Genomic DNA, 14,826 nt, shown 5'->3' on the forward strand with positions numbered 1-14,826 from the left:
CCCTCTGGCCTCTTTGGGACTGCAAACATATGGTGTACAGACATCCATGCAAACAATACACTCATATACACAAAACAAAAATACATAAAATAGCCTAAAGAGAAAAACTGTGTGTGTGTGTGAGTAATTTGTGTTTGTGTTATGACTAGTATGTTAAAAGCAGGTAATATGATTTAGAGGTCAGGAATTCTAATGACCCTAGATTTAAATCCATCTTTGCCACATAGTAGCTGATGTTGGGCTAGCTCTTTGCTAGCCTTACATAAAGGCTGAAGATGACAACACCTACCTCCAGATAGCTGTTAAGACCAATGAGGTTATAGTGTAAGCCAGGCAGAGGCTCCTGAGGGCCATTTGTAACATCATTCCCTGAAGTTGGCATGTATGGGATGTTTCCCCAGATAGTCTGCCTGGGGTTGGAGTCATCAGTAATTCTTCCAGCAGGTGTCACCCTTCCCCCCTTCCTGAAGCCACTCAATTGTTTTGGACTGTTCTTTATGTTTTGGGTTCAGAAACAGAACTCTCTTCTAGAAGAGTCATTATGAGTGGTTAGAGTCACCAACTGTCCAGAAAAAAGGAAAAAAATAGAAAACAAAAAGTGAAGAAAAAAAGGAAAAGAAATAGAAAGGAAGGAAGGAAGGAAGGAAGGAAGGAAGGAAGGAAGGAAGGAAGGAAGACAGGAAAAGAACATGTCAAGGGAAAGACAAAAAGATCAGGAGATTGAGAACAAGACAATACTGTATTTTATGGGGTGCCACCCATCATTTCCTCATATAGCACACAATGCTTATGGCTGTCTACATCTTGCACTTCTAGTCAACCTCCTCTCAAAGGGCCAATAAAATAAACTTATAATGTATAAATAAGTTGCTGACTGACTTTTATTAGTTGAAGTGCAACAACCTTAAATTTTAATGCCATGAGGTGAAGTGTTAGGATAAAGAAAATTTGTGGTCTCCACACAGCACACAGTGCCCTGGGCAGCTAGTGCCATGAGTGGAGTCAAGGAGGAAGCTGACCCTGCAGAAACAGACTGCTTGTATCGGAGTCTAACAAGACCCACATTCCTTTCTATAATCTTACTTCCAATCCACTTCCTGTTCAAAGGAAAAACCCAACCAAAGAAACAGACAGTATGGCTGGGAGTAGTCACATTTGACCCTGAGGGTCACCACAATTTCTACTTTCCTGTTCCCAAACCTAGTCCCACTAACTCAGGAAATCTTTATATTAGTGTTTCTGAAGTCTAGAACCACCAGATACCCTCATTCCTAAAGAATTACCCAGGACTCCGGGGAAATAACTTGCTGGACTAATTAAAACAGGAGAATTTTGAGAACAAAAACTAGAGAAATCAAAACAACAACAACAAACCCACCCCAGGAGCAATTAGTCCTATAAAATAAAGGTAGTCACCAAGTAAGAGGAAAAACAAAGGACAAAATCAAAAACGTAAGGTGGGGGGTGTTGAACTAAAGAAAAGTACCATCTAAATTGTGTGTGTTGGTGTGAGATGGGAGTCATCTTATTTTGTTTTGAGAATCCTCCTTTATCATCTGTGAATAAGCAGCCCAGTTACGGTCTGCCCGGAAACAAAGCTCATCAAAACCACTGTTGAAATAGACAGGAAAACAAGCCCTATTGTCCAAGTTCATGGAGCTCTGGCCAGACAGAGAACACTGGCATTCTACAGCTTGAAGTGAGCCTGGCATTTCAGAGCCAGCAAAGTGGGAGTTATGGCATGCTTTGATTTTCCTATTCACCAAGAGACCCATTGTGTCTGAGCAGTCATGTCACCAGTGACTTCCCTTTGTGGCCTGGATGGCAGGCCTTAGGGTCACTGTGGGAGGGGGGACACTTGTAATTCTCAGGACCCAAAGCTTTGGTCAGTGCATGTGGGTTCAAAAATTAAGGACTACAGGAATATGGGAGCAAGACACTATTTTTTGTTGTCTCTAAATAAGTCTAAGGACAATAAAAGTCAGGAAATATACGGGGTGTCTGCCATCAAGTCTAAAATGTTATGTTATGTGCCAGGCCCTATGCTAACATCCAAATGCCAGGACCAAAGAGAGAAGTGGGTTCTTTGGTAGACCACAGATGACCAAGGTAATGTGAGCTCCTAAGATGTTTTTAAGGAAGCCTGCTAAGGTTTTAGATGGAGAGAGAGTAGCAATAGTAGAGATTTTGAGTTCAGCAGTATGTGATGGTACATGCTCTTAATCTTAGAAGGCTGAGGCTGGAGGGTTGCAAGGTTGAAGCCAGACTGGATACATTGTGAGACCCTGTCTCAAAAGCACACAAAGGAAAAATCCTCTTGTGTGAGATTTCCAAGCATCTCATGTCATAAGCAAGATAAAATGATGAATGGTTGGAGAACAGAGGGGTTGTGACTAAATAAAACCCAAGCACAAGCTTGAAGGGGGTGAAAACAGAATGGCCCATTGGTGTCTCAGTAGAGACTCTTCAGAGTGCGTGCAGAACAAACATGTTTTATTGAATCCAGACAATAAGACTAGGATTGTTCCCAGCACATGGGAGTCTGAGGCAGGAGAATTGGAACAAGTTTCAGTCCAGCCTGTGCTCTGCGGTGAGACCCTGTCTCAGAAAGCAAAGAAGAATTATGAGGAAAGAAATTGATGAGCAGTAGGCCGTCATGTCTTGTGACTAAAGTTTAAGCAAAAGGATACAGTAAAATTGGCACATTTATAATCATTTGATGGGCTAAAAGAAATAATGTTTGAGGTAATATTTAAAAGGGAAGACAGTGGGAATTAAACTAGGCTAGGATATTAGCAAAGAGAATTGATAAAATGGAAGAAATGTTTTGAAAGAAGAAATTAGAAAGAACAAGAAAGTTAGCAATGGGAACCAATTTTAGATGCAGGAGAATATGAATTTGGGAGCTGAGGCTGAAGAATAAAGAATAATCATTATTAACAAATGGATACTGAATGTTCACTGTGCAAAAGGCAACATCTCAGATTCTTACCATACAAAGAGAAGTGTGCCCATCACCAGATCACTTACATGCACTTGGGAAGGTAGGGCACACAATCTTTTTAAAAATCAGGAACCAAGCACTGGACACAGATGGCTCACACCTTTAACCCCAGCGCTGGGAGGCAGAGGGCAGGTAGGTGGATCTCAGTGAGTTTGAGGCCAACCTGGTCTACAGTGTGAATTCCAGGACAGCCAGGACCATTACACAGAGAGAAACTCTGTCTTAGAAAAAGAAAAAAAAGAAAAAAGAAAAGAAAGAAAAAGAAAAATCAGGAACAAGGCTGAGAGATGGCTGAGAAGTTAAGAGTGCTGACTGCTCTTGCAGAGGACCTGGGTTCTGTTCCTAGCACCTACATAGTGACTCACAACTACCTATAATTCTAGTTCTGAGGGATCTGACTCCCTCTTCTGTCCTTCTCAGGCACTGCATCTCCCTGATGCACAGACATACGCAGGCAAACACGATACATACACATTAAAAGTAATAAGTCAAGAGGCAAACAAGATACATACACATTAAAAGTAATAAGTCAAGAACATAGCAGATAGCCTCCCCAACATCTTTGACTAGGAACCATGCTCTGCTGTCCCCTCCTTCTTACTGTTTGCCACCGTTCTGTGTCCCTCAAGCAGCTCTGCCCTGGAGAGTGAACCCATGCACTGACCAGGGGGAAAGCTAAAAGTAAGATTAAAGTTGGTAATCCACAAGATGAATATACATAATTACATAATCAGCCGTTTGTTATAAAGCAATTGGTTATACAACTATGGAATGTGTTTTTAAAACTGTGGTGAATCTAAACACTAAGACAAATGTAACTTTTTGGTTTATATTTTGTGACAATAATCTGAAGTACTGGTTATTTGCAATAACAAAAGAGCAGGTCACTGGAATTTTTTAACGATCTTATTATAGGGCCATCGAGATGGCTCAGCAGGTGAAGGTACTTGCTGCCAAACCCAGCAACCTGAGCTCTATCTTCAGGCCCCACGAGGTAGAAGGAGAGAATCTTCACAAATATACACACAAGCCCAGCACTCGGGAGGCTGTGGCATGGGAGCTGTGGCACAGCCTGGGCTGCACAGTACAGTCCTGTCTCAACAGCCACAAAAAGGTACTGTTGGCTGTCGGGTTAGGCCTGGGGTTTTGGCCAAGGTTCTGACTTTTGCTTCTTCCTTCAGGAGACCTGGTGGTTCTCGATGGCTCTCCTACCGCAGGATGGCTGCAGGGCCGAAGCTGCTGGGGTGCCCGGGGCTTCTTCCCCTCTTCTTGTGTTCGTGAGTTCTGTCTCACCTCTCAAAGCCAACAGTGGCACTCACAGAGTGCATTGCTTCAGACTCCAGAATACTCCATGGGACAAGCACGGGCCCTCATGGGACTGTCTGCCCAGCTGGATGAGGAACTGGACTTCAGGGAAGGAGACATGATAACCATTATCGGAGTTCCTGAGCCTGGCTGGTTTGAAGGAGAGTTAGATGGTCGGAGAGGCATTTTCCCAGAAGGTTTCGTAGAGCTTTTGGGGCCCCTGCGGACTGTGGATAAGTCGGTAAATTCCAGAAGTGGAGATGACTGCATTGCTAATGGGGAAGTAGACGTCTTGACAGAAGAGACAGAAAGTGGGGCTGATGAGGACGAGCACCCGACAGGGACCTATGGGCTTGCCCTCTACAGATTCCAAGCCCTGGAGCCCAATGAGTTGGATTTTGACGTAGGGGATAAAATCCAAATTCTGGGGACCTTGGAGGATGGCTGGCTGGAAGGACGTTTGAAGGGCAAGACAGGTATCTTTCCCTATCGCTTCGTGAAGTTATGTCCTAGCACCAGGACGGAGGAAACCGTGCTTCTGCCCCAGGAAGACAGTCTCCCTGAGAACTCTGAAAGCTCAGTGGATGGATTGGAGAACTCAGTGGTGGAGGAAGCAACACTCGGACCACAGGAGTGTGAAGCAGAAAAGCCCGACTGGGCTCTGCCTGAACAAACCCCCGTTCCCCTAGATCACGATGTCCCTGAGTGTGTTCTGAGTGAGAACTCTGGTCAGGGTGAAGATGACTCAGGAAGCTCCCCAGGTGTGGGTCTTGTTAAAGACCCTTCCACAGCTGACCCCTCAGAGATAGTCGATTGCATTTCTTCCCAGCCTTGGGTACCCTTTCATCCCCAAGTGCAGAAAGGTCAGTTTTCTTCAACACCAGGAGGGAGCCACCAAAGCTTAGACCCATTCTTGGACTTTGTCCCTCTAGAAGCCAGGACTCGCGACTACTCCAGTCTGCCTCCCAAAACAACATATGCCCAGTGTAGGTCCCTCCAGAAGCCAGCACATCCACTTCACAGGGCCTCCTCCCTCACAACCTCAAGGATAGCCAAACCTAGCTACTTTCGCCCTCCAGCTGTGGCCAATTGTGGTCAGAAGCACCAAACATCTGCAGAAAATGCCTCTAGCCTCTATTCTGCACCAGAGAGATCAGAGAGGCAGCCTGGGCCACCAGACAAGGGGCCCGCCACAGAGGTAACCACGGCGCCACAGGGGGACAGCATCGACCTGGATTCCAAGTTGACCCAACAGCTGATAGAGTTTGAGAAGAGCCTGTCAGGGCCTGGCACAGAGCCAGATAAAATTGTACGCCGCTTTTCAATCATGGATTTTAACTCTGAGAAGGATATTGTCAGAGGCTCCTCGAAGTCAGTTCCCTCACAGGAGCTCCCCGAGAGGAGAAAGGCCCTGAGGCCACCACCACCCAGACCCTGTACCCCAACATCCATTTCTCCCCACTTGGTTGACCAGAGCCTCAAACCTGCACCCCCCTTGGCAGTGCGGCCCTCCCGCCCAGCTCCCCTGCCTCCCTCTACGCAACAGAAGACGAACACAGCCTCTCCCAAGCCCACCTCCTGTACCCTTCCTAGTTGGGAGGCCCCAGAGAAGGAGTGCCCTGAGCCTGCGGATCAGAGCCCAGCCCAGATGTCTCAGTCTCTGTGCCCCTCTGTGCTGGTGAGGATTCAGGATGTGGAAAATGACTTGGACATGTACACCAGGGCTCAGGAAGAGCTGACCTTGATGTTGGAGGAAAAGCAGGATGAATCGTTGAGGGCAGAGATGCTGGAAAATCTCAAGTTCTATGAGAGCAGCATTCAGAGTCTGACCCTGGAGCTCCAGCAGCTGAGAGGTAAGAGTCAGGAAACAGTGTGATCTCCACACTGAGGCTCAGTGAGGGCCTGGCTATGTGAAAAGCACCCTGGTCAACACAGAGTGATCCACATCTCGATTCCTAGTTCCTCATTCTGTCACCTAATTAGATTGCTGTGCTGTGCTGTATCTATGACGTCATTTACTGCTCATAGAGAAGCCCAGCCTCATAAACGAGTGTATTTTTGACACAGTACCCCCTCTGCCACTGTGGCATCCATGCTACATTGCAGATTGGAAGTTCCTAAACTAGACTTTCTAAACTGAAGTCTACCAGGCCAACTCTCCTGAGAAAACTAAAACTTTATCTTTGTGATCAGGGGCCGTGTGACGGCAGTGATAGCCTGTATTTCTTTCTTGTTAGCATTTGTTGTTACTATTTGTTTAGAGGCTTCACGGGGCAGGGAGCTGGAGAGATGGCTCAGCAGTTAAGAGCACTGACTGCTCTTCCAGAGGTCCTGAGTTCAATTTTCAGCACCCACATGGTGGCTCCCAGCTGTCCATGACTCCAGTTCCAAGAAATCCAACCCTCAAACAGAAGGCAAAACACCAATTCATGTAAAATAAAAATAAATTACTAAAAAAAATAGAGTTGGGCTGGAGAGATGGCTTAGAGGTTAAGAGCACTGAGTTCAATTGTGAGCCACCACATGGTGGCTCACAACCATCCGTAATGAGATCTGGTGCTCTCTTCTGGCCTGCAGATCTACATGGAAGCAGAATGCTGTATACATAATAAATAATAAAATCTTTAAAAAGAAAAGAAAAAACAAATTTAAAAAAAATAGTCTTTTCATGGCCCTCATGCAGGGATTGTTCAGACACCACTTTATAGAGGGAGGAACTAGACCGAGCTGTTAAGTGACTTGCAGAGAGCTGAGGTCTAAGCTGGTGTTATCGCTACTATAGCTTTTGACTCCTTCCCACCTGGTATATTCAAAAATGCATATTCCATGGCTAGTCTCTGAAGTTCTGTGTGTGTGTGCAGGTACATGTGTAGGTATGCATGCATATGTGTGTACATGTGTATGGGTCAGAAGTCATCCTTGAGCATTGTTCTTCAACTGCTGTCACCTTGGTTTTTTGAGATAGGGTCTCTCATTGGCCTAGAGCGGTGGCTGTCAACCTTCCTACAGCTGTAACCTCTTGATACAGTTCCTCATGTTGTGGTGACTCCCAACCATAAAATTATTTTTGTTGCTACTTCTTTTTTTTTATTAGTTCAAATTAGAAACAAGCTTGCTTCACATGTCAATCCCTTCTCCCTCCCCTCCCCTCCCCCCAGCCCCTGCCAACCCCCCACCCTTCCCCCCTCTGCTCCCCAGGGAGGGTAGGGCCCTCCATGGAGGCTCCCCCAAGTCCACCACGACATCCTGGGCCAGGCCTAGGCCCTCCCCCATGTGTCCAGGCCAAGAGTGCATCCCTTCACGAGGGATGGGCTCTCAAAGTCCCTTCTTACACCAGGGAAAAATACTAATCCATTACCAGGGGCCCCCTAGAGTGCCGAGGCCTCCTCATTGACATCCATGTTCAGGGGTCTGGATCAGTAACTTGCTGGCCTCCCAGGCAGCAGTCTGGGGTCCATGTGCTCCCCCTTGTTCAAGCCAGCTGTTTCTGTGGGTTTCACCAGCCTGGTCCCGGCCCCTTTGTTCTTCACTCCTCCCTCTCTGCAACTGGGTTCCAGAGTTCAGTTCAGTGTATAGCTGTGGGTGTCTGCCTCTGCTTCCATCAGCCACTGGATGAGGGCTCTAGGATGGCATAAAAAGTAGTCATCAGTCTCATTATAGGGGAAGGGCATTTAGGGTAGCCTCTCCACCATTACCTAGATTGTCAATTGGTGTCATCCTTGTAGATCTCTGGAGATCTCCCTAGTGCCAGATCTCTCCTCAGACCTATAATGGCTCCCTCTGTTATGGTATCTCTCATCCTGCTCTCCTCTATTCTTCCCCTACTCAACCTTTCTGCTCCTCCATTTCCTCCTCTCCTCTCCTCTTCTCCTCTCATTCTGGCAGCTCCCTCTCTGTTACCCTCAGGCTACCAATTAACTCAGGAGATCCTGCTCCTTCCCATTCTCCCGGGTCCGTGCATTTTTCTCTTAAGAGTCCTTCTTGTTTCCTAGTTCCTTTGGTGATGAGGATTGTAGGCTGGTAATCCTTTGCTCTATGTCTAAAATTCATATATGAGTGAGTACATACATGTTTGTCTTTTTGTGTCTGGGTTACCTCACTCAGGATGGTTTCTTCTAGTTCCATCTATTTGTTGCTACTTCTTGACTGTAATGTTGCTACTGTTTTGAATTGTAACATAAATATCTGATGTGCAACCCCAAAGGGGTCGAGAGCCACTGGCCTGGAGCTTGCTGATCATGCTAGGCTGACTGGCCAGTGAAACCCACCTGTGTCTACTTCCTCAGTGCTGAGCTTATAGGCGTGTGTCACCACTCCTGGCCTTGTACATGGGGTGCTGGGTGCTTAGGTCCTATGCTTGTGCAGAGGGCTCTTTGAGCCACATTCCCAGTTCTCTCTGGAGAGTTCTTATTCAGCAGACTCACAGGAAAAATAATATACAAAGTGGAGCTGGCTTGGTGATGTGTGCCTGTAATCTGAGCACTCATGAGGCTGAGGCAGGAGAATTGTTCCCGAATACGGCTGTTACACAGAGAAACCCTGTCCTGAAAAACAAAAACAAAAACAAAACTTTTCATATGGGGACATCATTGTTCGATAGTTGACGTATGGTTCAAAGATGCTTAGACTTTAGTGGAACTATTTTTTGAAGATGTGTTTTTATTTCTTTTTATGTGTACGTGTGTATGAGAGAGAGAGAGAGAGAGAGAGAGAGAGAGAGAGAGAGAGAGAGAGAGAGAATGTATGCCATGGTTATAGATGCTCTTGGAGGTCAGAGGAGACTTCGGATACCCCGATGCTGGAGTTACAGGTAGTTGCGAGCTTCCAGTTACAAAGTTGGCATACTCATAGAGCGTAAAACACATAGGTATGTGTTTTATTTGTAAGTGTGAATTGCTATAATGAGCATACGGGGCCATGAGCATACATTCTCATGAACTCACACTAACAGCAGCCACTCTAAGCAAAACTAGTAGATTGGGTCCTGCCTACTCCTCATGGTCCTGACCACTCATCCGGAGTTGCAGGTGGAGGAGTTTCCCCACTCTTGTTTGGGCTCCTTCAAGCCCACATCTCTACACTGTTCGACTTTATTCTCTTAGGAGAGTTCTAGTCTGTTCACTCATTGCTAGATGTCTCACCTGATTTTTCTTGGGCTTTTTATTTTATTCATTTATTTATTGTGTGTGCGTTTCTGACGTCTTTTCTTCAGGAGGTCATTGACAAAGTTCAGGCTTAAGGTTGGGGGAGATTGGCAAAACTGTCACAGAATGTTTTTATGATCCTAGTTTTCCTTTGCTTGCTTTTTGTTTTGTTTTAGATTTTGTTCTCATTTTTAACTCTGTGTATGTGTCTGAGACTCCCCCTGAAGTTGGAGACTCAGGCACTTATGAACCCCCTGAAATGGGAGCTGGGAACCAAACTCAGGGCTTCTCCAAGAGCATAATGTATTCTAACTGCTAAGTGCCTCTCCTGCCTGAATTATTATCTGAGCATTTTTAATAGTTTTAAGATGTTTTGATATATATTTCTTATAACTTTTTTTTATTTCTTATAACTTTTTAGCTTTTTTTTTTTTTTAAACCGGGAAAAGGCCCAAATAACTTAGACTTCATTATAGGAAATACACAGGTTAAATAACCAGTGTTGGTCTCTGAGAATTGGGAGTTTTACTTGAAATTATCCTATGGAGTTAAGGTAGAGTACCAGAAGGTATTTACAGATTGCCATGTGTTGGGGAAGAGCCATGTCATTTGGTATGGGCTCAGGTCAAGCCAATGTCATCTAGAAAAATTCTTTATTTTAGCATTATGCCAAAAGCAAGTATGGAGTGATTAACATTCTAGAAGTGCTGTTTGCCCTATGGAGTTTCCAGTCGAATGGGATGAGATCAAGTCAGGGGCCATATCTAAAGCACTGTGCCTTTGAATGTGTTGGCTCTCTAGGCAGCAAATGCATGCAGGTCAGCCCTCAGACCTCCGGGTTTCTTAGAACTTGTTACATTTACAACTCGGAGCTACTGAGTGCTACCCTGGGAGAGGCTCTAGTATGTCATAGTGCTTTTCCATCTCTAGGCGAGGCTCACATACCTGAATTTGACACAGAATCTCCGTGTGCACGTACTCCTCATTCATCAAATGCTGGCATTCAGTAGGAGCCAAGCATGGACTCACACTGATCAGTGAGAAAGGTACACTCATGGTATCAATCACATGTGCATGCTTGAAACTCTAGTGAGCCTACTGACACTGGCTTCTAGTTAATCACACTTTCTGTCCTGCAGCCTTTGAATACGCCTACAGAGTTACTGTCAGTGTGGGTCATCGCCAGAACCCCACGTTTGCCCTCAACACAGTGAGTCAGCTTCCCATGCACTGCACACCTGGTTTCTGGCTTGTGTTCTATGTAATGTCAGGAAACAGGTCAACAAAAGACAATCGGTTTTTATTTGAGATAGGGTCTCACTATATCATCTAGGCTGGCTTCGAAGCTGTGTGTGTGTGTGTGTGTGTGTGTGTGTGTGTGTGTGTGATTGTGTGTGTGTGTGTTTGTGTGTGTGTGTGTGGTGTATAAATGGAGGTTTCTCTCCTGCCTGCCGGTTCCCAAATAAACACTCAGAGGCTTAATAGTAATTATAATTGTTTGGCCAATGGCTCAGGCATATTACTGACTGGCTCTTATAATTAAATTAACCCATTTTTATTATTCTATATTTTACTACAAGGCTCGTGGCTTGTTATGTCACATCTTACTTCTCCGGCAGCTCCATGGCATCTCTCCCACTCTGCCTTCTTTCTCTCTGTATCTCCGTTTGGATTCCTGTCCAGCCCTATTTTGCCTGGCCATTGGCCAATCAGCTTCTTTATTAACCAATGATAATAGAACATATTCACAGCATACAGAGGGGGATCCCACATCAGGGGTGTGTGTGTGTGTGTGTGTGTGTGTGGTATGTGTATGCACGTGTGGTGCCCAGGCACATACATGTCAACATTAAAGGAGGATGTCAGGGGTCTCCACCACTTTCTGCTCTATTCCCTTGAGACAGGGTTTCTCACTGCCCCTGGAGCTCACAGTTGATTAGCTAGGCCAGCTGGCTAGCAAGCTCCATCAATCTTCCTGCCTCTGTCTACCTGCCACCCCCAACTCCCAATCAAACATACATACAAACATGCTGTACTAGTATTACAGGCCCAGGTGACTATTTCAAGTCCATTTGTTTATTTAATATGGGTATTGAAGACTCAAACTCAGGTCCTTCTGTTTGTGCAGCAAGCCCTCTTACCCAGTGAACCAGCTCCCTAGCCCTTGACCTTGAACCTTAGATGCTCCTGCCTTAGCCTTCCTGTGTGCTAGGATAACAGGCATGTGTGCCGCCACACCCAGTTCTCAGAGTAATTTTTAATAGTGACTTACACATGAGATCACAATATGTTTTTAAGGAAAGTAATATTTTCAACAAAACATTGGGTGGAATGTAAGATTCACTGTAGAAAGCCAACAGATTAACCAGTGGGAGATTTCTGATAAGGGACAATATATTACACTAACGTGATCTATAATATTCTAGGCAGATAATCAAAATGTTAAATACAGTTTGTCTCTCCCTAAAATTTTTTTTTCTCATTCTGAAAACTTTTTGAAATGTCTCTGATATAAGAATTCTTTCTCCAATTAGTAGAATAGGGCCTTTAATCCCAGTACTTGGGAGGTAGAAGCAGGCAGACCTCTGAGTTTGAGGCCAGCCTGGTCTACAAAGTGAGTTCTAGGCTAGCCAGGGCGTCATTGTGAGAACCTGCCTCAAAAAAAAAAAAAAAAAAAAAGTCAAACCAATTTGTGCTTCATTAATTAATTGGGGCTTTTTGAGATATGGTTTCTCTGTGGCTTTGGAGGCTGTCCTGGAACTAGCTCTTGTAGACCAGGCTGGTCTTGAACTCACAGAGATCCACTTGCCTCTGCCTCCCGAGTGCTGGGATTAAAGATGTGCGCCACCAACGCCCGGCTTTTTTTTTTTTTTTTTTAAGATGACGAAAGTGTGTGGCTATCTAAGGGTTAGTTCAGTGGAAGAAAGTGTGCTTGGGCTGTACAAGATCCTTCGTTCGATGCTAGTGTCACGCCCCACACACCAAGGAGTGAATGTAAGACAATAATAATCTTTTTCTAGTTTGTCAGCACACAGAGACAAAGCAAGTCTCCTTAACCCATGTGACATTGGCCTCAGAAATCTTGAATAGTCTGTTAATTCTGAACAGTAAGTAGTTTTTTCCTTTCAGGGCTGATGGTTTCATGCCTCAGAATTGTTTACTTAGTTACCATTGATCCTGTGAGTCATGGTTCTTTGCAGTTGGATGACTTTGCAAAACTTTATTGCTTCATGCTTAGGGCCAGGCACAGGGTGGGAAATTATAATAGATCCAGGTACTTCAGAGTTTCTGAAGGTTTTGCAGGACATAGCAAAGAGGCTTGAGCTAGCATGAGACCCAAGCCATGCTGTCACTTCCACTAGGTCTTTTACCGTTTACTCAGTGTCACGGGCCCTGAAAAACAGGAAAGCTTTTATTTTTTCAACCACTGAGTTCCTGTGATATCCAAGGTGATATCTGAAGTGACAGCGGTGCCCTTCTGCCCTTATTGTCACTTACTTACTGTATAAGTGAGTAAACATATATCTTTTCAGAAGGAAGCGAGCCTGGGAAGAAAAGAAAGCCGAGTGCATGTTCTAGAAGGTGCAGTTACATGCATTCTGGCTTAAGTACAGGCGGATTTGGTAGTTCATCATCCTGAGAAAGAGAAGCCACTGTGTTTTGGACAGAGGGCAATATGGTTTGACTTAAACACTAGACACAGACACAGTTATGAGGTCACTGCTGTGATCCAAAAAAGAAATGCCAGCAAGCTGGACTGGTGGCAGCAGTGGGGTGAGAAGAGCTCAGCCTTGGGATATTTTGAACCTGAGCCCTGCGATGAGCTGGTGGACTGGGCATGAGAGGCAGAAGAGTGAGAAGAGGCCGCATGGCTCGGGCATCTGAGCGACCACAAGGACTGCATTGCCCTTGGTTGAGATGGCACAGGCTTCCGGCTGAGCTGGATGGTGAGGGAGGAGTGTTGTCCTGCTTCTCTTCCTGTTGCTGAGACAAACACCATGACCAAAAGCAATGTGGGAAGTAGGTTTATGTTAGCTACAGGTCACAGTCCATTATCAAGGGAAGCCAAGGCAGACACTGAACCATGGAGGGCTTTCCTTGGCTCTCTCACCTGATGTTTTACACATCCCAGCCTCACCCGCCCAGACATAGCACCGCTCACCATAGGCTGGTCCACCTGTACCAACTAAGAGTTAAGAAAAAGCCCCACAGACATGCCCGCAGGCCAATCCAATGGAGGCAATTCCTCAACTGGGATTCCCTCTTCCCACATGAGTTTAGATTTGTGTCAAGTTGACAGAAACTATGACAGGAAGAGGTAGAGGTCAGGAGGCTCAGGGTTAGCTCCATTTATAAGACACTGAGGTTAAAGTATTGATTAGGTGATGTGAGGTAAAACCCAGGGTTCAAGGCTCCAGTTAAGGCTGGTCAGGGATGAAGGATGAATATTGATACCCTATCTCAAAAAAATGGATGGGGGAGGAGAGCGGGCGAGGGGTGCCCATCTCAGGCTTGTATCAGCCACAGTCCCAGCTGAGAAAACTGGCATGCTGGTCTCCCCTCCCCTTCTCTCTCTGTCTCTCTTTCTCTCTCTGTCTCTCTCTGTCTCTCTGTCTCTGTCTCTGTCTCTGTGTCTCTGTCTCTCTCTCTCTCTCTCTCTCTCTCTCTCTCTCTCTCTCTCAGTGGCCTGTAGAAGAAGTCTGGAAGCTTCTTGGTTGCAGTAGGGCAGGTAAAGCCCGGGTTCTTTACATCCTTCTGTAAACTGTATCTTTAAGGCTTTAAGAGCAGCATGAATTTAAACAAACAAACAGAAAAAAAGTGCAATTGCTGGGCTCGGTGGCACAGATGTGAAGCTGGCCTAGGTGCTCACAGAGTGAGTTCAAGTCCAGCCTACTTAAGTTAGCAAGACCCTCTCTCAGAAATAAAAGTGACAAAGGGGGCTGGGGCTGTAGACCACTCAGGGGTAGAGCGGGAAGTGGGAAGCCCTGATTCAAACCCCAGCATAATCCACTCCACTTACCCTCAATAGGTTCTCTTAGCTCCACACAGTGTCTTCCTCTGATCATTTGTAAGTAGTGTCTTCTTACCTATAATTAGTTTTCTCTTTTAATGTCTTCTCTATGCCGACTTACCAGGTGTGCTTTTCTTATCATGCTTGCTTTATCAAAGATAGGCAGTTGCTAGAGAACTTTGTTTTCCAAAACAGTTTCCTTCCCTCCCTCCAGTCCCTCTCTCCCTCTCTCTTTGTGTGTGTGTGTGTGTGTCTGCTTGTAGAGTCAGAGGACAAGGACAACTTGCAGAAGTTGTTTTCTCTTTCTGCCTGTGGGTTGGAGATCAAAGCCAGGCTGTCAGGCTTGGCCACAAGCACCTTTA

General features: G+C 45.5%; 1 protein-coding gene across 3 annotated transcripts in view; it reads left to right on the top strand.

Annotated features, from left to right (window-relative positions):
• The window catches only part of LOC100752556 (dynamin-binding protein), a 101,206-nt gene that overhangs the window by 35,626 nt on the left and 50,754 nt on the right, over positions 1-14,826 (top strand). For 2 of the 3 annotated variants that reach the window (XM_027407253.2, XM_027407254.2), the window contains exon 4: positions 4,186-6,162. In XM_027407253.2, coding sequence (XP_027263054.1) covers positions 4,186-6,162 — 1,977 coding nt within the window. Of the gene's footprint in view, positions 1-3,919; positions 4,119-4,185; positions 6,163-14,826 lie in introns of all 3 variants that reach the window. The other variant, XM_027407255.2, reaches the window with a different exon arrangement.

The sequence above is a fragment of the Cricetulus griseus genome, chromosome 3 (genome assembly GCF_003668045.3).
Source record: "Cricetulus griseus strain 17A/GY chromosome 3, alternate assembly CriGri-PICRH-1.0, whole genome shotgun sequence".
Classification (NCBI taxonomy): domain Eukaryota; kingdom Metazoa; phylum Chordata; class Mammalia; order Rodentia; family Cricetidae; genus Cricetulus; species Cricetulus griseus.